This window comes from Mesocricetus auratus, unplaced genomic scaffold, assembly GCF_017639785.1.
Source record: "Mesocricetus auratus isolate SY011 unplaced genomic scaffold, BCM_Maur_2.0 Super-Scaffold_100025, whole genome shotgun sequence".
In the NCBI taxonomy this organism is placed as follows: domain Eukaryota; kingdom Metazoa; phylum Chordata; class Mammalia; order Rodentia; family Cricetidae; genus Mesocricetus; species Mesocricetus auratus.
Genome location: NW_024429206.1, coordinates 13,328,136 through 13,350,554, shown reverse-complemented (window position 1 = coordinate 13,350,554; position 22,419 = coordinate 13,328,136). Strand labels below are relative to the sequence as shown.

General features: G+C 46.8%; 1 protein-coding gene across 2 annotated transcripts in view; it reads left to right on the top strand.

The window, feature by feature from the left end:
- Window positions 1–1,659: 1,659 nt before the first annotated feature.
- Window positions 1,660–22,419, top strand: part of Tctn1 (tectonic family member 1) — a 29,352-nt gene continuing 8,592 nt past the window's right edge. Inside the window, exons 1-11 of one of the 2 annotated variants that reach the window (XR_005870950.1) lie at window positions 1,660–1,958; window positions 6,037–6,157; window positions 8,985–9,115; window positions 10,214–10,365; window positions 14,023–14,122; window positions 16,621–16,730; window positions 17,507–17,527; window positions 19,799–19,933; window positions 20,754–20,879; window positions 21,088–21,173; window positions 22,025–22,165. Coding sequence is in view for 1 of the 2 variants with exons in the window: in XM_040731182.1 (XP_040587116.1) it covers window positions 1,712–1,958; window positions 6,037–6,157; window positions 8,985–9,115; window positions 10,214–10,365; window positions 14,023–14,122; window positions 16,621–16,730; window positions 17,507–17,527; window positions 19,799–19,933; window positions 20,754–20,879; window positions 21,088–21,173; window positions 22,025–22,165 (1,370 nt within the window). In the remaining variant the exon portion in view is untranslated. The remainder of the gene's footprint in view (window positions 1,959–6,036; window positions 6,158–8,984; window positions 9,116–10,213; window positions 10,366–14,022; window positions 14,123–16,620; window positions 16,731–17,506; window positions 17,528–19,798; window positions 19,934–20,753; window positions 20,880–21,087; window positions 21,174–22,024; window positions 22,166–22,419) is intronic. The other variant, XM_040731182.1, reaches the window with a different exon arrangement.

Here is a 22,419-nt window from a genome sequence, read left to right as displayed (position 1 = left end):
TTGTTTGTTTTCAGGACAGGGTTTCCCTGTGTAACCTTGGAGCCTGTACTGGAACTAACTCTTGTAGACTACCCTGGTCTCAAACTCACAGAGATCTGCCTGCCTCTGCCTCCCAAGTGCTGGGATTAAAGGTATGTGCCACCACCTCCCGGCCACATTTTGATTTTTGTTTTTGTTTTTGTTTTTGGAGACAGGGTTTCTCTGTGGCTTTGGAGGCTGTCCTGGAACTCTCTCTGTAGACCAGGCTGGCCTCGAACTCACAGAGATCCGCCTGCCTCTGCCTCCCGAGTGCTGGGACTAAAGGCGTGCGCCACCAACGCCTGACCATTTTGACTTTTAAAAAAGTCAAATGTCAAAAAATTACATTGGGTTCATCAGGGATTGCAATTGGACCAGAGGACTTTGAGGACTTTTCACGGAATGGTTGTAAGCATGGGACTTTAGACTTGAGATGGAGAGATGACTCAGCCATTAAGAGCACTGGCTGCTCTTCCAGAGATCCTGAGTTCAATTCCTAGCACCCATGTGGAGGCTCACAACCGTCTATGACTGTAGTCCCATGAGATCTGTTGCCCTCTTCTAGTGAGCATGTATATAGACAAAATAGCCATGTACATAAAATATATAAATGAATAAACCTTTCAGAAAAAGAAAGACTTGAAGAAAGCCTCCCAAGTCATATAATCATAAAGGTAGAAATGGAGATTGGACACGGTGACACATGCCTGTCATTGGAGACTGAGGGAGGACTGGACTGTTGTGAGTTCTAGGTCCCAGCTACACAGTGAGATCCTGTCTAAAAGAAAAAACTAAGGGTTCTTTTGTTCTCTCATCATAAATATGTGAGTAGAAGTCATCTGTTGATCTCCTGCGATGTATCCATCTAAAAGCAAAGAAGGCAAAGCCAGTGACCTATGGTAGGGAATTCAAGGGTGGTGGATATGTGATTTAACTCCATATTCCTGCAAAGGACCCAATTCGCTTCTAAATTTCCCTCCATTTACCCGCTGTGGGTCTTTTATTAGAAGTACTCACTTCTGGGTTGGAGAGATGGCTCAGCGGTTAAGAGCACTGACTGCTCTTCCAGAAGTCCTGAGTTCAATTCCCAGCAACCACATGGTGGCTCACAACCATCTGTAATGAGATCCAGTGCCTTTTTCTGGTGTGCAGGCAAACAACATGCAGGTAGAACAAACACTATATACATAATAAATGATAAAATCTTGAAAAAAAACTTACTTCTAGGCTCTGTCCTAGACTTGACTGACTCCAAATATCATGAGGTTGTAGCTGGGAATCTACAATTTTGAAAGCGCCACGCAGCCCACAGGGTGTCTCAAGAGTTTACACCTTATAGCTCTCTGAGGGCTCCTTCAAAAGAGCAGCCTCAGGCTCCGCCCCCGAGGGTCCTGGCCCTGCCCCTCCCTCCGCTTTTGGTCAGTCCCCGCCCACAGCCCCTCTCGAGCCCGCCTCCTGCAGTCCCCGCCCCTAAAGTGTCCACCCAGTTCCGTCCCTAAAGGCACGGCGTAGTCTCGCCCACATGCCCGCCCCTTTCGTAACGTTCTGCCCTTAAGCCTATCCCCACTAGCCTGACTCCAGGCTCCACCTCCTCCCGCAGACTAGCGCGACCTCGCGAGCCCTTTCCCATGATACCTTGCGCTTGGCTGTGACTGTTGCCGGGCAACTCACAGGCCTGGGACCCGGGCGCGGGATGCTCTGCTCGGCCATGGGGCCGCGGGGTTTCCCGCCGCTCCTGCTGATGCTCCTGAGCTGCTGCGCTTCAGCGAGCACCCAGGCCGTGGCCACCCCGGCCGTGGCCACCCCGACCATGACGAAGGAGGACCTCAACTCCACCGAGGCCATCCCAGCCACTCTCAGGCCCTCCGGGTCGCCTAGGACCCCAGGGACTCCCAGGGCGCCGGAGCTCTCTGGCCCCAGGCCCACCCCGGTCACGGACGGTGGGTACAAAGAGTTAACTCCCTGGAGCGGGTAGAAGACTAGTGGGAACATGCGAAAAGTGATAACCGCTCAAAGTTCCATTCTTGTCAGGCTCCCTGTCAGAACCTTGCGAGGGAGACGGGATCTCGGGCACACAAGTGCAGAAAGCGGGGCCTAAGTTGGCACACTCCCAGATGTGGGAAAACTTCAGTAGTCCCGGGCAATGTTAATCCCAAAGTTTATATTGGATACACCCACGCAGCTGAAGATGAAATAGTTTCTGGAACGTGGAGGAAATGAACGCATAGGCTCTGCTGAGCTTTTTTCAACGGGTACATTTCAGACGCCATTCTCTGATAACAGATTTCAGCTTGCCTCCTGTGTTGAGCTGGAGGTGGGAGAGTGTAAGGCGAGGGCTTAGGCCCAGATAATAGGATTTTTATTTATGTATAATGAATGCGACTCAGGAACTGGTGTCACTTAAAAAAGAAACCACTACGTTTACTTATTTGTGTGTTTGCAGCACAAAATACTGTGGAGGTCAGAGGACACCTTGAATTTTGCTCTGCCAAACCAAGTGGGCACCAGACCAAAGTGCCTTTATCTGTACCATATCACCACCCCAGAAACTGGCCTTTTAATCTTGAGGTTGCACATTTAGTGAATATTTTATAATCTGACTTTGCGTCTGTGACTTCAGGGGCTCTGTGACCCTTTGAGTTCGTGAAATTTTCTAACTGCATTTTTCTAGGGTGAGGATTTGTAGCAGTCATTAGGTTCTCAGTGGAGCTGTGATTTCAGAAAAAGAGTTTTGGACAGCCTTGTCTGGATTGAGAGTAACAGTGTGTGTGTGTTTGTGTGATATTTTTATTATTTTATTACTGTTTGAGAGGAAACGATCTTTAACCCAGTAAGGCTGAGAGTATAGATAACTTAAAGGGCTGTCTTTGACTGGTATCCTGAACTCCTCGAGTTAATTTCAGGTCATTCTGGGAGGCCTCCTTTGAAAGCTATGAGAAGTTTGTGAGAAAAAAATACACAGGCTGGTAGGTGGTGTGGTTCAGTGGTTTGGGTGTCCACTTATCATGCAAGGAGGCCCTGGGTTCAATCCCCGACACCAAAGGGGGAAACAAATGAGGAATACATTTAACACTTTAATATATAAACCAAACTCTCTGCTTTATACTTAACCCGCTGACTTGTGAGTTAGCAGAGAAGTTAAATCATTATATGTGGGGACAATATAGCCAACTATTTGTGTCTGAAGCTCTATAAGGTTTTTTTTTTCAGGGGGATGGTTTATTCTATTCTATTTTATTTCTGAGACAGAGTTTCTCTGTGTAGCCCTGGCTGTCCTGGAACTGGATTGGTAGAGCAGGGTGTCCTTGAACTCAGAGAACCACCTGCCTCTGCCTCTCAAGTGCTGGGATTAAAGGCGTGCACTACCACTAAGGTTTGTGAACTGGGTTATCGTTAATCCAGGTAAGTATACCCATTAGTGATTTTTCTCCCCAAAATGAAGTTGTGCTTGAGCTGACATGACTGGGACTCATATCTAGGGCTGGCTTTTCCGTGACATATATGCACTTCATCTTTACTGAGTAGTAACTCACTTATTAACTATCTCTGTGCCAGAGGCACCCTGCCAAGTGTTTCACTTAATCTTCACAACAACTCCATGATGTGTCTATCTAATCCTTATCTAGTTACAGAGGCCAACACGTGAGGCAGTGGGCCTGATCGCTCACTTTATTTTCCCATCCCAGATCAGGGATTTCAGTATCATTTTAGAGAGCATACTGTTGAGTCCTTAGCTAGAGAAAAGTGTCTAGAGGGAGAATATTTGTCTCTCAGACTAAGATAGCCTTATGCATTATCAATAAACTTTCATTTCTCTTCATGCTTCTCCAGACCATGTTATACCATTTGGGGGAGGGATTTTTCTAAAACTAAAAAAAATATTTTAATTCTGTGTGTATATTTGTATTTCTGTGTGAGTATGTGCTTATAAGTGCTGGTGCCCTCAGAGGTCAGGAGAGGGCTTCAGAGTCCCTGGGGCTGTATTAAGTGGTTGTCAGCTGCCTGAACTGGGTGCTGGGAACCAAGCTTGGCTTCCAGCCTTCTCCTTCTTGCCTAGCTCCCTTCCTGACAGTTTAGCTCAGAGACTCGGTCTGGCCTCTAACCTGCATACCTTCTTGACTCTACCTCCTAGTTGCTGGGAGGCACAGGTGTTGACTTCCCATCTCTAGAGCTCGTTTTGTTAGTTTTTATTGTGAAACCATTCATTCATACACTCAAGAATGTTGGCATGACATCCTACATGCATTTGACTAAAATTCCTTTATTTGTTTGTAGCTTGAGATTGTTTTCCAAAAAAGGAAACAACATTATAGTTAAGATTCAGTGACGGCCGGGCGTTGGTGGCGCACGCCTTTAATCCCAGCACTTGGGAGGCAGAGGCAGGCGGATCTTTGTGAGTTCAAAGCCAGCCTGGTCTATAAGAGCTAGTTCCAGGACAGCCTCCAAAGCCACAGAGAAACCCTGTCTCGAAAAACCAAAAAAAAAAAAAAAAAAAGATTCAGTGATGCCTTAGCTGCGGGAGGGGAGGAATCATGGTACACACCTGTTATCTCACATTTCCTACATAGAGGTGTGATGATTAGGAGGCCAGCCTGGTCTGCATGAGCCTCTGTTTCAGGAAACAGAACAGCAACGACAAAAAAATACTGAAGCCCCAAATGTATTATTTCCTCCCTCCTCACAATGGTCTGTGCCATGGATTGGGTTTGTTATTTTCATGTTCTGGTATTGTTTGTTTTGTTTTTTAAGATTTACTCATATTTATCTTATGTGGATGGATGTTTTGCCTGCATGTATATCTGTGCACTGTAAGTGTGCCTGGTGCCTGCAGAGGCCAGAAGAGGGCGTCAGATCCCCTGGAACCAGTGTTCCAGATGCTCTGCTGCAAGAGCAGCCAGTGCTCTTAACTGCCCAGCCTTCTCTGCAGGCTCTGTAACTTCTGTCAGAGTTGTCTCCATTTGATAAAATCTCTCCATTTGATACAGAACATTAGAAATAAATTGAAACACTGTAGTGAAACCCTGAGTACTCTGGGCTCTCAGAGACTGTTAGAGGAGGCTCTCTTCTGCACCTGTGGAGGTCTCCCTTAAATGGGCTAACAATGGAGTACTGAATACAGTCAAAGTAGCTACAGGGGTATGAAGTGAGTTTCCTGCTTTTCCTCCATATTATATTTTCTTGCCATAAATTTATTACCCTGTATTGTAAATTTTTAAATAAAAAAATAACATTTTGGCAGGGTTATAATGGCACATGCCTTTAATCTCAGGCATTGTTCAGAAGGTAGATCTCTGAGTTTGAGGCTAGTCTGGTCTACAGAGTGAGTTCCAGGACAGCCAGGGCTACACAGAGAAAAACTCTGTCTCAAAAAGAAAAAGAAAAAAAAAAGGGCATTTAAAGCCACAGTAGGAACGTTTGATTATTGGTCAGGATCGATCTTATGACTAGGAGTTCAGTTTCAAAGGGGCTGAATGAAAAACTTTAATCTCAATTGTTAATCTCCATGTTTGAGGCCAGTCTGGTCTACAGAGTGAGTTCCAAGACAGCCAAGGCAGAGAAACCCTGTCTCAAAAAAGACAAAAAAGGAAAAGCAACCAGGGCATGTGAGGAAAGGGATGAGGCTGCCAGTGGTGCTTTCTTGGCATCTACTCTGATGTAGGCATGCAGGCATCTGCAGCCACCTCAGGGGGACACTGATGGAGGGTGCTCAAAGTCACTGTCCCCCAGCACAATAGGAACCAGGCACTTTGGGTTTTTTTTGTTTGTTTGTTTTTGTTTTTTGCTTTGTTTTTTTGGTTTTTACGAGACAGGGTATCTCTGTATTGTTTTGGAGGCTATCGGTCCCGCCTGGCCTCGAACTCACAGAGATCCGCCTGTCTCTGCCTCCCGAGTGCTGGGATTAAAGGCGTGCGCCACCACCGCCCGGCTGAACCAGGCACTTTGTAACAGTGGCTGGTGGCAGGGAACAGTAACAGCTCACTGCTGTGGTCGTCTGACCCCACTGTCTTTATTTCACAGTTGCTGCTCTGTGTGCCTGTGACCTGCTTCCAGCACAGTGTGATGTCAACTGCTGCTGTGATCCTGACTGCAGCCCCACAGACTTCAGTGTCTTCTCTGCCTGCTCAGTTCCAGTTGTCACGTAAGCATGTGACAGGGAGTTTTGATGGCAGTTTGGCCAGGACAATAAAATGTGGGGACAAAAAGCATGTCCCTCGCTATTCAGGAACCGCACTGTGCAAAGCCCTGTGTTGTCAGATGCAGTCGCTTGTCTGCAGGCAACCCCAACGTAGTGTGGGCAACGGAAGAGCATGCGTATGACCTCTAGGGCAGCAGTACTCAGCCTGTGGGTCGTGACCTTTGGAGGTCGTGTATCAGATATCCTGTATATCAGATATTTGCATTGCCATTCATAACAGGAGCAGAATACAGTTATGAAGTAGCAACAAAATGAACTTATGGTTGGGGGTCACCACAGCATGGGGGTCATGGTATCAGGAAGGTTGAGAACCACTGCTCTAGAGTGTTATGAAATAAGTCTCAAAAAAAAAAAAGGCCGGGCGTTGGTGGCGCACGCCTTTAATCCCAGCACTCGGGAGGCAGAGGCAGGCGGATCTCTGTGAGTTTGAGGCCAGCCTGGTATACAAAGCGAGTTCCAGGACAGGCTCCAAAACAATACAGAGAAACCCTGTCTCGAAAAAAAACCAAAAAAAAAAAAAAAAAAGAAATAAGTCTCTCTGTGTTTGTAGGTTAATATTTGAGTTGTGCACAGGTAATGTGTCACCTGTTTGTACTTGTAAATTAGTCTGTGTGCACCTTTGTATATGTATAGTGTATGCATGTATGTGTGTATGTATGCATGTATGTATGTATGTATGCTTGTCTTGGCATTCATGCCGTTTTGGCCAGAACTCAACATGGGTCTCCATCATCTATTGCTTTCCAGCTTAATTTTGTTTACTTTTTTTGAGATAGAGTTTCTCTGTGTAGCCCTGGCTGTCCTGGAACTCACTCTGTAGACTAGACTGGCCTCTCAAGTGCTGGGACTAAAGGTATGCACTGCCACTGCCCGGCACCACCTTAGTTTTGAGATGGGGTTTCACACTGAACATGGAACTCTTTTTGTTTGTTTTTTGACCAGACTGGCTGGCTAACAACTTCTTGTCTCTGCCTCTGCCTGGTTACAGATACCTATCAATGCCTAGCTTTTTTCATGCTGGGATCTTAACTTAGGTCCTCATGTTTCTGAGGCGAGTACTTTACCCACTGAGCACCTCCCCCATCCCTGTGTTTCCCAGCCCTTTGTATGGACATTAACTAGTTAGTCGGGATGCTTTGCATGCACCTCTCTGGCTGTAAACAAAGCCAGGAGTCTCAGTTCACCGTGCATGGGAAATGATGGAGAGAGACATTCTCATGGGAGTAAAAGGTGAGTAAGAGATCAGTTCTGAGTGATCTCATCTTGTGTTTCAGAGGTTTTTGCAAAAAGTAGCAGCCCTTTGAAAAGGGTCATGCATATGGGGTGGGACCAGCTTACTGCAGAGAGAGTTTACTGAAATTCAGTGACAGCCACCTGGCAGACTTAGTCCTTTTGGAAACACAATGGACTCTTCCCATGAGAAACCATTTTATCAATCCAGCAGAGAAACCGAATCCCTTTCAAACATTGGGAAGAAGCCTGCAATTCCTGTATCTTCGTATGTACCAGCCTTCTCCCCTCACTGCCTCTCTATTGAGTGGCCAATAGCTAGGCAGGGGATAGGGATAGTTGGGGCTGCCAGGCAGAGAGAATAAAGAGAAGAGAGGAGAAAAGGGAGGAGCAAGAAAAAGAAAAGGAGGGGAGGACACCAGGGGCCAGTCACATGGCCTGTCACTGAGTGAGAAGGAAAGAAAGATATATAGAATAAAGAAAGATAAAAAGCCCAGAGCCAAAAGGTAGATGGGATAATTTAAGTTAAGAAAAGCTGTCTAGAAACAAGCCAAGCTAAGGCCAGGCATTTATAAGAAAGAATAAGTCTCCATGTGTTTATTGGGAGCTGGATGGTGGGCTCCCTAAAAGAGTCTTTAAAACACAGCTGTAAGGGTTAGGGCTAAATCTATCAGGAAAAGACTTAAGATTTTTAAAACTCAGTTTTGTTTGTGATACCCCCCAAAAAAATATGAACTAAATTAAACTCCAGGGTAGCTGCAGCACCTTGGGGATCCTGGGGCAGGAGGATCGCTTGAGCTCCTGTGTTAGAAACTAGCCTGGGCAATTATTGGGAGACCTTATCTCTAAAAAAGAAAGAAAGAAATAGCCAAAGTCCGAATGCTAATCTGTAGAGCCTGCCGTTACATAGGCTTCAGTTCATAAATGTTTCGTTCCATTTAACAACTCCTGTCATGTAATGACTGGAAGTCTGTCCCCCATCAGATGGGACCTTCATGAGCACAGGAGTACCTATTATAGATACATACATATATACATACGTATGTACGTACATACATCTTGAGATAGGGTCTCTCTGTGTAGCTCTAACTGACATGGAACTTGCTGTGTAGACCTGAATTCACAGAGCCATTTTTTTTTTCTAGACAGGGTTTCCCTATGTACCTTTGGAGGCTGTCCTGGAACTCAATCTGTAGACCAGGCTGGTCTCAAACTCACAGAAATCTGCCTGCCTCTACCTCCAGAGTGCTGGGGTTAAAGGTGTGCAGCACCACTGCCCACTTTTCTACACCACCCCAGTGCTTTTGTCAGGCCACCGCCATGCCTGACAAAAGTTAGTCTGCTTGTCTTCTTTCTCTTAGAGATAAAAGCTTCAGTGCCACACTGTACCAGCAAATAAGTACCAATGGATTCTGTGTTGACCTCAGACTTCATCAGTGTCCTTGTGGTTCTTAGTGTAATTGCAGGCATCTGGAAAATTAAAGATGATCTGGCTTAGCTTGTGAACTAAAAACTTGTTGTTGCTTTCCTTAATTTTCAGGGGTGATAGACAATTTTGTAGTCAGAAGGCAGCCATCTACTCAATGAATTTGACAGCAGACCCTCCTCACCGGGTCTTTAAACTCATTGACCAGATCAACCCATCCATCTTCTGCATCCATATTTCGAACTGTAAGTATTTGAATTTGATAGATCTTGTGAAGCCCAGTTTTTCTTTTACAAGTGACTTTTGGGGAAACGCCTTCTTCAGTTACATTTAAAGCACCTGTTCTGTGTTTTGGTTGTGTGGATAATTCAAGGCTGAAGGCTGGTTTACAGGTAACTATAGATCCTTGGCACACAGTCTTCAATCCCGTGTGCTGCAGCTGTCTTTATCTTACACTTGACTTCAAAGATGTTTATGCCATGTAGACATAGGAATCCAGGTTGTGTGTGCATATGCACACGTGTGCATGTGTGTGCCTGCACGTTTTGTTTCCTCTTGGAGTAATAGCTGAAAATCAGTTTCATCTTTAAATATTACCTGTGGTTTCCATTTCCCTTTTCTTTTTTATTTTTACTAAGAGTATTTGCATGCACACAGGATCTTTATTTTTACCTGAGCAGTCAGCCTAGGCAGTGTGTTGCTCTTGAGTGTACGCTGTTCTCAGGGCAGCAAAGGCAGAGGCACACTCATCATCTCATTCCCAAGTATATCCACATTTGGGATTTGTTCCCTTGTAATTAAAGACTTGGGGGAATGTGCTGTGATTTATCCTAAGGGACAGCTGACAATGACTAAGCCATAACTGCAGCCCAGTGGACGTGGAGCTTGTCTTTTCCGACAAGAAAATATTTTAAATTACATTTATTTGTGTACATGCGTGCATAGGTTACAGGCGTCTTTTCTAGAGTCAGTTCTCTCTTTCCACCATGTGGATCCTAGGGCTCAGACTCAGGTGTCAGGACTGGTGACAAGTGCCTTCACCAGCTGAGTCATCTAGACAACCCAGAAAAACTTTTCTTATGTCAGTCTCTTTGTTTGTTTTTTGTTTTGTTTTGTTTTTTGAGACAGAGTTTCTCTGTGTAGCCCTGACTGTCTTGAAACTCACTCTGTAGACCAGGCTGGCCTTGAACTCACAAAGATTCACCTGCCTCTGCCTCCCAAGTTCTGGGATTAAAGGTGTGTGCCACCACTGTGCAGCTGATAACATCAGTTTTGTTTCCAAAGTTGGGATGTCACATACTCCATACATTTCTGCTGATTTTCAATGCTTTGTGTAAAAACAGACAAGCCTGCACTGTCCTTTGCTAATCCAGAAGTGCCCAACGAAGACTATTTCAACAGAGTGACGCAAGCATTGGGTGGTTTTACATTGAGTGCCGAATCAGATGTTCCTCCCACAGCTATATCAGACACTCCACAGCCCACTAAATACAAGGTGAGCCAACAACTTGATGGCAGCTTCTCATATATCCTGAAATACTCTCTCCTTATTAGCTAATTTCAGTATCAACATAGAAACCCAACTGTCAACCTTTGGGACACAGGTGACACCACTGAGGGCCATTGCTGCTCCTCTCAGTCAAAGACCATGGGAATTCAAGTGAGTGTTCAAATTCTGAATCCAGGATTTGAGATCACGTCTGCAGTTGAATTTGTTTTGTTTGGTTTGGTTTTTTGAGATGGGGTTTCTCTGCAGCCCTGGCTATCCTGGAACTCAAACTCCCAGATCTGTCTGTCTCTGCCTCCTGAGTGCTGGGATTAAAGGCATGTGCCACCACCACCCAGCTCTGCAGTTGAATTTTATCTCTGCAAAATTTTCTGTTCTTTTTAGCCCAAGAGAGTTTAGCAAAATGATCAAAGCTTATCTCTGGGCATGGGGAGTGAACTTCCTAGATGCTAGGTCCTTGTCTGAGAATTGTATTTTGTTTTACAGACACTAGGAAGTTGTGTGCTATTTACATATCTCTTCATTAACAAACCAGTAAAATATGACCCATTAATATTGTACTTTCTTTTTTTTTTTTTTTTGTTTTTTCGATACAGGGTTTCTCTGTGGCTTTGGAGGCTGTCCTGAAACTCCCATGGTAGTCCAGGCTGGTCTCGAATTTACAGAGATCCACCTGCCTCTGCCTCCCGAGTGCTGGGATTAAAGGTGTGCGCCACCAATGGCTGGCCCCTAATATTGTACTTTCTAAAAGCTGGGTGTACTGGTACCCACCTATAATCTCAGCAGTTGGGAGGTGGAGGTAGGAGGGTCAGGAGTTCAAATTTAAAGTAGCTTACTGAAACCCTGCCTTAAAACAAGAGGGCTGTTGAGATAACTGGGGGATTAAGTACTTGAGCCACAAACATGAAGAAGAGTATTTGGATTTCCACTATCCTTGTAAATGCTTATGGGGGAGTAGTGGCCTGTCTGTCATTTTGGCATCAGAAGGTGAACATGGGATCCCCAGGAGCTAACTAGCTACAGACTGACTCTATCTGCAAGCTCTGGATTTGATTGAGAGACCCTGCTTCATTGTTTTTTTGTTTTTGTTTTGTTTTTCGAGACAGAGTTTCTCTGCATTGTTTTGGAGGCTGTCCTGGAACTAGCTCTGTAGACCAAGCTGGCCTCGAACTCACAGAGATCCGCCTGCCTTTGCCTCCCGAGTGCTGGGATTAAAGGCATGCGCCACCAACGCCCGGCGACCCTGCTTCATTGACTCAGGTGGGCAAATGACTGAATGATGCCTGACATCAACCTCAAGCCTCCATTTGCCCCTGTACCCACGTGCTCATGCAGCCACACAAGAGTGTCCCTGCATGTACAAACAGTTGTATCACACACACACACACACACACACACACACACACAGACAGACACACGAAGATAGAAAAGGAAGGGAAAAATAACCTTTTCCAAAGCATCCTTTGGAAAGGAAATAGAGACTAATTGCCGAGCCTCAGTAAGAATCGAAAGGTTATTGGTAGAGCACATGCTTAGTGTGCTCCAGACTATGATGTCAATCCCACCTTTTCCCCCACACACAAGAAAATTCACATTGCAAACCATTGAGAAAGGGTTGGCCCATGTTCATTCATCCTGGTTTGTAAGTGTATATACAAATTTGTATATAATTGTAGAAGTAGGGTTCATGACCACATTGGTCTAGAACACTTTTTTTCTGTGATGATCTTTGTGTTGCCATGTTGATATGAAATCTGGTTACTGTTCTTTGAGTGTTCCCTGCCTGTGTGCCAGGCACTGTGGAGGTCTTTCCCAGCATTACCCAATGCAGCCTGGGAAGGACACGACTGTCCCACTGACCTGAGAGAAACATCTTGACACGCCTGCCTTGTGTGTGTCCCACCATTCCAATGTTGGCAGCACTGGGGATGGGACTCATGCTGCTCATGCATTCCCCAGGACCCCAGCCCCCCCTTCTATACGCTGTGTAGTTCAGCTGGTCCTTGAAATGATCACCTTCCTGTCTCTACCTCCTGAGTGGAAGTCACTATCCATTTTTTAATTAAAACATTAATTATGCATTTATGTTTGTTTATTTTGAGACAGTCTCACTATATAGCCTTGACTGTCTTAGTATGTAGACCAGGCTGGCTTCAAACTCACAGAGGCCTGCTTCTGCCTTCAAGTGCTAGGATCAAAGGTGTGCACCTCCACACTGGAATAATTACGTTTGTGGGGGGGGTAGATGCAAATGAGTGTAGTGCCTGTGGAGGCCAGGAGAGGGTGTTGGATCCCCCTAAGCTGGAGTTACAGATGATTGTGAGCTTAGAGCCCATGGGGGGCTTAGAAACTGAATTGGGTCCTCTGCAAAAACACCATGTCCTGCCCCATCATCCTTTCTTAGCAGACACGAGCTTCCAGTTGTAAGTAGAGAGACCTGGTCTCAAAAGCTAAGGTGAAGAGCAGTTGAGGAAGACATCCAGCTAACTGCTGACCTCCATGGACCCCTCCCCACATCCGCACACACACAAACTCTTGTAAGATTATAGTAAGTATTACAACTGCCATCTAAATGACTGCTACTGAACAGTGATTCCCTCACACTTGTGCTCAGCCATCTGACTCCTGTCCACAAAGGTAAACACTGCTTCAGCTTCTCCTCCTATGCCAAAGGGCATTCCATAATGAAACAGGCGACAATATAGTGACAGGCACACACAGGTGCACATGTCCTTCTAAGCCTCTGTTTATTTGCTTCAGATAGGATCTCACTGTGTAGCCTTGGTTCACCTAGAACCCCTATGTGGACCAGGATGACCTCTAATTTACAGTTATCTGCCCGCCTCTGCCTTCCAACTAGAGGACACAGTTAACCTTGTCCCTAAAATAAATAAATAAATAAATAAATAAATAAATAGCAGTAGTTCTCTATCTTCCTACCGCTGTGACCCTTTAATACAGTTCCTCATGTTGTGGTGACCGCCTACCATAAAATTATTTTCATTGTTACTTCATAGCTGTAATTTCGCTAGTTATGAATCATAATGTAAATATTTGATGTGCAAGATGGTCTTAGGTAACACCTGTGACAATCACTGGTCTAAACCTCTTCCAGGTTAGTTACTGCTTCTATCAGGCAGCTGATCTGGTCTGAGAGTCTCCTTTGCATTTAGCCTTAAAGGGACTCTCGGCTTTTATTGCTTACTTTGGCAGGGAGGGGCCTAGTGAATCTGGTCAGTTTCAGGGACTTCCTGAAGTCCCTTTGAGTTGTTTACCTTCCTGCTTAAGGAGCTTCTGTTCAGGGTAGAATGTTTCAATATCGGAGGAAACTGTTACACAACAGTTTTGGCTGTGTAGCTCTGTCTGATATGGGACTACATAGACCAGGCTGGCCTTAAACACATAAAGATGCATTTGCTTCTGTCTCCTGAATGCTGGGATTAAAGGTATACATTGCCACATGAAGCTTCACATTTACTTTAAAAAGGCATGTGTGGATGTGGTTGACAGCTGAGAATGAGCCCTGTGTGGCAGAGATTGTCCTCAAACATTGTGTCCCCAAACCCATAGCTCTGTGGGCACTGGCATGTGTCCATTGCATGCTGAAGGAGCACCTTGTCTCACCGGTGGGTTCTGTGTTTGCAGTATGGAGTCCCTCTGCAGACTGCAGGTGCGTCTTCAGGTTCATTTCTTCGACTGCCTTCGCCTCTCACGTCATCTCTGTGTACAGATGAGAACCCTGCGGGTAAGAGAGCGCCCCTGCCCTTCCGGTTAGTTGAGTAAGCTTGCCAGTCATCAGGCTTCATAGCCTAAAGACTCTTCAAGAGACAGGTCTCGAAGGTTGCCTGCCTGAAGAGGTGATTTCTACCTTGGTCAGTGGCTGCCTGAACACTGCAGTAAGCCTTGCAGGCAGTGACACACAGGTACACATGTCCAGGATGACAGATCTCTACGGCTTTTCACTAAGCACTTAAGTGTGCTGGTTGCCATGCTGCATGGGGCTGTTTCCTCTGGTTAGCCTTCACCCAGGGGAGCTGGCATTGGTGGCGCACACCTTTAATCCCAGCACTCGGGAGGCAGAGGCAAGCGGATCTCTGTGAGTTCGAGGCCAGCCTGGTGTACAGAGCGAGTTCCAGGACAGCCTCCAAAACAATACAGAGAAACCCTGTCTCAAAAACCAAAAAACCAAACAAACAAAACCGTTCACCTAGGGGCCAGTGACATGGCAGGTAAAGGTGCCTGACAACTTCGGAGACTCATGGAGTGGAGGGAGGGAATTGAGTCCCGTAGGTTATCCTCTGCCTTCTAACCATGTGCTGTATCTCTCATATGCCACCCCCCAAGTCAAATGTGGTAACAAAGTTGTTTTCACAGTATCCCTTGAGGCCTTGCTAATGTCCCTAGGTTTTTTTGTTTTTTGTTTTTTTTTGTCTTTTGTTTGTTTTCAGAAGTGGGATGGTGAGGCTTCCAGTTTCTTTTCACTTGTTTTGTTTGTTTATTTATTTTTAGTTTCTTTCTTTTTTATTAGAAAGTCTTATTTTATGTATCCCAGTTCTCTCTCCTTCCCTTCCTCCTCTGCCCCCCACCAATTCCCCATCCCACCTTCCAGCTCCTCCCCAGAGAGGGTGAGGCCTTCCATGGGGGATCATCAAAGTCTGTCTCATCATTTGGGGCAGGGCCTAGGCCCTCCCCTGTGTGTCTAGGCTGAGAGAGTATCCCTCCATGGGGAATGGGCTCCCGAAGTCTGTTTGTGCAATAGGGATAAATACTGGTTCTGTTGCCAGAGGCCCCACAGACTGCCCAGGCCTCCTAACAGAACCCCACGTTCAGGGGCTCTGGGTCCGTCCTGTGCTGGTTCCCTTGCTGTCAGATTGGGGTCCGTGAGCTTTATTTTTAGTTTTTTGAGACAATGGCTCACTGTGTAGCCCCAGCTGGCTCAGAAGTCCGTACATAGATCAGGCTGGCCATCAGCTCACAAAGACCTTCCTGCCTCTGTGTCTCCCTGTGCCTTCCCAATGCTGGCATTAAAGTCATGTGCCACCCTGCCTGGCTCTTGCTTGTTTGCTGAGTCAGGGTCTTTCAGTGTACCTCATGCTGGTCCTTCCAACTCAGCCCCCAAGTTCTGGAATTCCAAGTGTGCACCCCATGCCCGCTTGTGTAGGATTTCTTGGGCTGAGTCTCACAGTGGGAGCACTGGGAGCATTGTGCTCAAGTGCCTGGGTAAGACCTGCTTCTCCCAGGAGAGCAGAGATGCCAAGGCCGAGGACCTGGGCAATGGAGGGCCAAAGCCATGACTCTCTAACCCTCAGCCAGCTGTGAGCAGCTGTAATGAATGAATGGATAACAAGTTCTGTAGAGAAGAAGCTTCCCTGCACATAGTAGGCCAGTTAAAACTAGCTGAAGCCTGGTGCAGTGGGCATGCCTCACACCCCAGCTCTTAGGAGATGGAGGGAGGACCACCAACTTGAGGCCAGCCTGAGCTACATAATGAGACCTTGTCTCAAAAAGCAAACAAGCCAAACTAAGAAGAAATTTCCACTTTTCAGAGTGACAAAGCCCAGAGGGTTTGAAGCTGTGGGGAATAGATAGTCTCCTGCAGTAGCTGGTGGAACAGTTGGTCCTGCCCTGCTAAGGGCTGTGTAACATATGGATCAAAATTACTGAAGCTCCTGCAGGAAGGCTTGGCCCACATGCAAAAGCCCCATGCAGACTTGACAGTGACAGCCAAGGCAGAGACAACTGCAGTGGCCATTAGCAGGGAACTGGGGAGTAATTATGCTACATCCACAAGAGAACACTAATTATCCCTTCACGGCTGCTGGAAAGTCTTCAGGATGCATTCATTGCTCATGGAAAAATGCACAGTATAGTGTATCGTATGCGCATCTGTGTCCAAAAGGGGAAAGTGATTGTTAAAGAAAAAAAAACTACCTTTTACGTATGTGTTTTGTTTGATTTGCATAGTATTTCTGAAAGCTTCAGCAGGCAGTCATGCTACTCCCTCTGGGGCAGGGACCTGGTTAGGGGACAGAATTGGAGGGAGACACTGTGCAGTATCTTTTGTGCCTTTTAAATTTAGATTTTGTGTGTGTTTCCTAGTTGAAACCTAGTTTTTAAGCCCCATTTTAAAGATGTTGTAGATTATTTTGCTTTTTATACATGACTGTTTTAGTTCCCATTCACTAGCTGAACATGTTCTGTATCCCCCCACCCCACCCCACCCTGGGATGTTACCTTTTCCAGCATTCCTGGTGAGCCAGGCCTTCAAATGCAGCCGAAGGGTGGACATAGAAGAGTGTGAAGGAATGGACGCCCTCAGCATGGCTCGTTACAGCAGCCCTGCCATTCTGAGGGTAAGGATCATCTGGACACACAACTGTGTTCTGCTCTCTGCACCCTCTAAGGTCAGAGTGATCTCAGCAGGTGCCTGACCTGGGCAGGAGGTTGTGCTCTCTAACACTGTGGCATCAGTAGCTGTGGAAGTGATCTTTATGTAGTTTGTATGTACTTCACTTTCTTATTTCTATTTAGTTTCTAAATTTCCTGCATTCACCTTGATAGCAGCTGACCAAGGCCAGGTCTTCAACAACTGCTAGCAGCTTTAGAAACTATCTGGTGTTTTAATGTCTATGATGTTAACAGATACCATAAATGTCTATGGTCTTAACAGCCATAAAAAGTGGGCTCTTAATGGGCGGTGGTGGCGCACGCCTTTAATCCCAGCTCTCGGGAGGCAGAGGCAGGCTGATCTCTGTGAGTTCGAGGCCAGCCTGGTCTACAACAGCTAATTCCAGGACAGGCTCCAAAGCCACAGAGAAACCCTGTCTTGGGGGGGGGGGGAAGTGGGCTCTCAGGAACAGCACGGTCTTGAGGCGTAGGGAATAGTGACTCCACAGCAGCAGGCCTCCAGAATGGCACTCCTGATAGGAAAGGTGAGGCTGTAGAAAGAAATACAGTGATTGGCACTTAGCTGGAAGCACAAGAGGGCCAGTCCTGAGTGGAGACACTGCTGTTGTCTTAGTGATGTCTCCCGTGGATGAAAGTGGCCATTAGCTGAAGCCTGGAGAGGCTGTAGAAATGCATCTATTCTTGTGCCTAACCAAGTTTATTGTGATTTATTTTTTTCTAGGTACCTAATTCAGCAACACAGGTAAAAGCATTTCTCTTTCTGGAGGTGGGGATAGCAGGAATGTATATATGTGTGTGCAGATGTTGTTTGCCAGGGGTCAACCCATGGGTATTACATTCCACTTTTTTTTTTTTTTTTTTTGGTTTTTCGAGACAGGGTTTCTCTGTGGCTTTGGAGGCTGTCCTAGAACTAGCTCTTATAGACCAGGTTGGTCTCGAACTCACAAAGATCCGCCTGTCTCTGCCTCCCGAGTGCTGGGATTAAAGGTGTGAGCCACCAACGCCCGGCTTCCACTTTTTTTTTTTTTAAAGATTTATTTTTGGGGCTAGAGAGATGGCTCAGCAGCAGTTAAGAACACTGACTGCTCTTCCAGAGGACCTGAGTTCAATTCCCAGCACCCATATGGTGGCTCACAACCATCTGTAACGAGATCTGATGCCCTCTTCTGGCATGCAGGGGTACATGGAGAGCACTCATACGTAAAATAATTAAAAAAATTATTTTTACCCAGGTATAGAAGCAAGTGGCTTTAATCCCAGTAATTGGAAGACAGAGGGAGACAGATCTCTGCGAGTGTGATATACATAGAGTTCCAGGCCAGCCAGGGTAACACAGTGAGATCCTGTTCTCAAACAAAACAAAACAAAAGATGTGCTAGGCCATTCTGTGACATCCCTCTAGCCTCTAGAAAGTGCTTTGAATCTACTAGTAGTTCCACACTGGCCCAGTCCACATGGTGTCTGTAAGTCACAGCCCTGGGTTCCCCCACTTGACTTAAGCTGTTGGGGCAGCTTGGTAGGCAGAGAGTTGTGGAGATTACCTTTGTTTTCTATCACACTGTGTCCCGATGGGAGCAAGTGATTTTGACCTGGAAGAACAGTTGTAGGTTGCCTTGGTCATGGGAGCAGGCATGTAAAGACTATCTTTGTTTCTAAAGTGATGACTCCAACACTTGCCAGTTTTAAGTTCTAAACAGCTTCGTATTAATTGGAGACAGTGTAAAGAGCCGGTGTTTTTAGGTTCTTCCCAGGCAGTGGCTTCTGAGAACTGAAGTGGAGAGTCCTGTCAGAGGCTGGTTGGCTGTCTTCAGGGGATTGCTTGTTGCTTTGTCAGCCTTCTTGTGTTGGTTGTGAAAGACCCTGCAGTCTTTCTCTCAGGACCCTCGCCCCAAAGACCACCAGGGAGCCGAAGTTCACTGCAAAATGCAAGAGGATTTTCATTAAGCCGGCGCGCTGGGGTTCAGCAGCCTTGGGAAGGAGTGAACTCTGAGCAGAAATTACAGCCAGTTTTTAAAGTCTAAAACCGCAAGCGGAGTGGTGGGGGTACAAGGGGAGTTTGGTAATCGGTGCCAGACCTTCATGCAAACACGCACGATTGTGGCTGACTGGCTCGTTATCTGTCTCAGGCAACATCTGTGCCCTGGCTGAACTTTGTGACCTGCCTGGAACCTTGAGGTCTGGGGAATGTTCCCAAGTCCTTGAGGACTGAGGTCTGGGAAATATTTTCAAGTCCTTGAGGACCACCAGGGGAAGATGTTTAAGTGTAGCTGCTCAAGTCCAAGGATGGGACAGCTTAGCAATTTCCCAACTATTGAGGAGCTAACTGTTGGGGCTCTTCATTTGCAATGGCAAATGTCCCTTAAAAAGTTTGTCTGGCTCTGTCTTTCCTCAGACCTGCTGCCTACCTAGCCAGCCACTGTGTGAGGTGCCTTGTAAAAGCTGGGTGCTTCTCCTGAGGCAAAAAGGGTTGCTGAAGCTGAGGGTTCTGACTGATTCTGTGGCATCAGGCACAGGGTTGTGCCAGCATCTAACCCCGGATGTTTTATCATCCCTAAGAATCCCCGTATCCCTTAAGCATGGATGACTCTACAGTTTTCTCTGTTCTGCTCCAATCTATGATGACTGTATCTATGTGTGGACATTCCATGTTTAGTGGAATCTGCAGTATATGTGACCTTTGGGTTCTTTCACTTGATGTTTTCAAGACTCACTCATGCTGTAGCATGTTTTGGGATTTGATTTTTATGAGTGAGTAGTGTTCCTTATGCAGATGGACTCGAGCTATTTCCATCTCTGTGGTGAATAGGTGTCTCAGAGCTCTGCTTCCCAGCTTTTCTCTGACTGTGTGTGTGTGCTTACATGGGACATTTGCAGCATGCACAGTGCATGGAATGCACACCCTGTACTTTGCTTTATTGCTACGAAAGGCTCATTTTAGACTTTGGTTGCTGTAACTGTGCTTACTATATGTAGCCTGTAGTAGCCTAATAACCAAGGTTACCTTCCCTCCCAGGTCTCCATCAAAGTTCAGTCTGTCATGTATCGGTCTCTCAATCACACGCTGACCCGGTTAGAAGGCCATGGCATATTGCGGCCATCTCTGGTCAGCATTGGGCAAGATAGACTCTGCAGCAACGTTGTTCTCGAGGTGGGTGCCCAGTTGCCTTGGCAGTCCTTCTCTGACTGCCTGACTCCCACCGGTTGGCTTACTGGGGAGCTGCGCACCTCCAGGGAGAACTCCCACCCATACTGCGATGGTGCTTTTCTTGGTCTGACCTCCAGTTGCTTCTGCCATCAGAGGACACGTCTTTACATGTCTCCGTAGATACAACACCTTCCAAGAATACAACCAAATTTTCTTGTTGTGCTGGGGACATGGCTCAGTTGAGTAGGAGTGTTTGTCCCACAAGCACGAGGACCTGAGTTTGAATCCCTAGCACCATGTGAAAAGCCGAGCATGGCTACGACACCTGGCTGTAACCCAAAGTACTGGGGGACACACAGGCAGATCCCAAGAGGACACTGGCCAGCCAACCTGGCTGAAATGAGAGCCTGTGGTTCAGTGAGAGCTTGCCTCAAGGCAATAAGGCAGAGAGTTCCAGAGGAAGACCCTAGTGTCATGCTCTAGCCTCTACATGTGTGTGCTTGGATACACATGTGTGCACGCACACACACTCACATGTGTACCACACACACAATTTATTGTCACCATCATTTATTTGATTGGACTCTTCGTCTGCATAAATAGGCTGTTTGAATTGTGCTTGAGTCAGCTGATCTAAAAGATCAAAAAATTGGGCATAGAGAGACTCAGGTGGCTCTGTCCACTGAGATGCTGAGGGGACATCACTGATGAGATTGGACACAGAGTTGGGGGTTGTGGCTTTTCTGTGGCTGCTTCATCAGAGGTGGGAACATGGCTGCTGAGCTGTGGTGGGCAGAGGTGGATGAGTCCCATTCTGTCCCAGGTGAAGTACAGCCTGCTGTACACGGCCACCGGCCAGATACAAGAAGCCAGCCTCTCCCTGGTACTGGGGACGTTCAGCAACACAGTGACTCTCCTGCAGCAGAAGTTTGAGATTCACTTTGTTCAGGTAAGTTTGAGTGTTCTGTTCATTACTTGGCTGCCAAGTCGAGGGAAAGCCTGACTTCTGGGGAGGAACAGCCTAGAAGCATGACCCAGCTCCCTGCCTGCAGTGGTGTGTGGGGTTTGCCTGGAAGCTGGGAGCTGTCCTCCCAGATGTTATCATGAGGAGCACTGTGTGGCCCCGCTGCTGCACAGGACGTCCCTTTGTCTTTCAGCACGGCACCAAGCCTGTCCCTCATAGTGGCAACCCTGGTTACAGGGTGGGACTCCCTCTGGCCGCTGGCTTTCGGCCTCAGAAGGGGTATCCTTTTTTTGGATCTGTGGAGAAGGTCACCTTCCCTGTTTGCATGAATGGACTGTGCTTCCAGTTGTTGCCCAGGGTGCTGTGGGCGGGCAGCCTGTGTGTGTGGGGGGGGTGAGGGGCACTGGACGGGCCAGAGCTCCTAGCCAGTGAAATGTGATGGGGCTGGGTGGAAGTAGAGATTGGTACTTTAGGGGAAGAGGACAGTGTAAGCTGGATGGTGATGGTGCACACCTTTAATCCCAGCACTGAGGAGGCAGAGGCAGGTGGGTCTCTGTGAGTTCAAGGCCAGCCTGATCTACAAAGTGAGTTCCAGGACAGTCGGAGAAACACTGTCTTGAAAAAAGCAAAACAACACAAAAATAAACAACAAAAAAACGAGGATTCCTGGAGGCATTGGTTCACTTTTGTTTCTGTTTTGTTGAGTCAGGGTTGCTCTGTATCCTGAAGCTCACTGTGTAGACTAGGCGGACCTCAAACTCACAGACCCTCCTTGGGACTTGAGCACACTAGTACAGCGCCCTGCACTGGGCTGTACCCAGCCCTTTCCTTACTCTACATTTTGAAACAAGATTTTGGCAAGTTGTCCTGACTGGTCTTGAACTCACTCTTCTAGTTTAGGCAACCCTCCTTAGCCTTTGTGGTGCCTTGATTACAGGCCTGGCCACCACACTGGCTGGAACTAAATCTGAAGGAGAGCCAGACAAAGGGAAGACTTCCTGGGAATGACCAAGACGTCCAGAGAAGGGATTGCACCTCACTCATGCCTTGTGCCATATGGGGATGCCCTTTTCTTCCTGGACACTCTGACTGCTCTTGAACTGTTACAAGTCCCTTAACAGCCTGTGAATGTCTGGGATTATTCAGACAACGAACAGACAAGGCCAACTTACTATTCTTCGTAGCACAGGCGAGCAGGACTGCCTTGCCAGCGAGGGACTCCGGGACCCAGTGTTGTTTGGCTACAATGTACAATCTGGCTGTCAACTCAGGTGAGAGTGGCTGTGGCAAAGGAAGCAGCCTCCTTTCTCCAGTTTTAACCAGGTCGCCAGCAAGACTGCGTAGCCTTTCCATTGGCACCGAGCTGACTGATCGCAGGGCTTTGTGTGGTTAAGGCTAAATAGTGAAAATATTTCCCTTGAAAGTCCTTCCTATTTCTGGGTTTTTAATTTTGCAGCACAAGAGAACCACTTAGCGAAAACTGGAATGAGATGTGGGAGATGAGGTCTCCCTGCGTAGCTCAGGA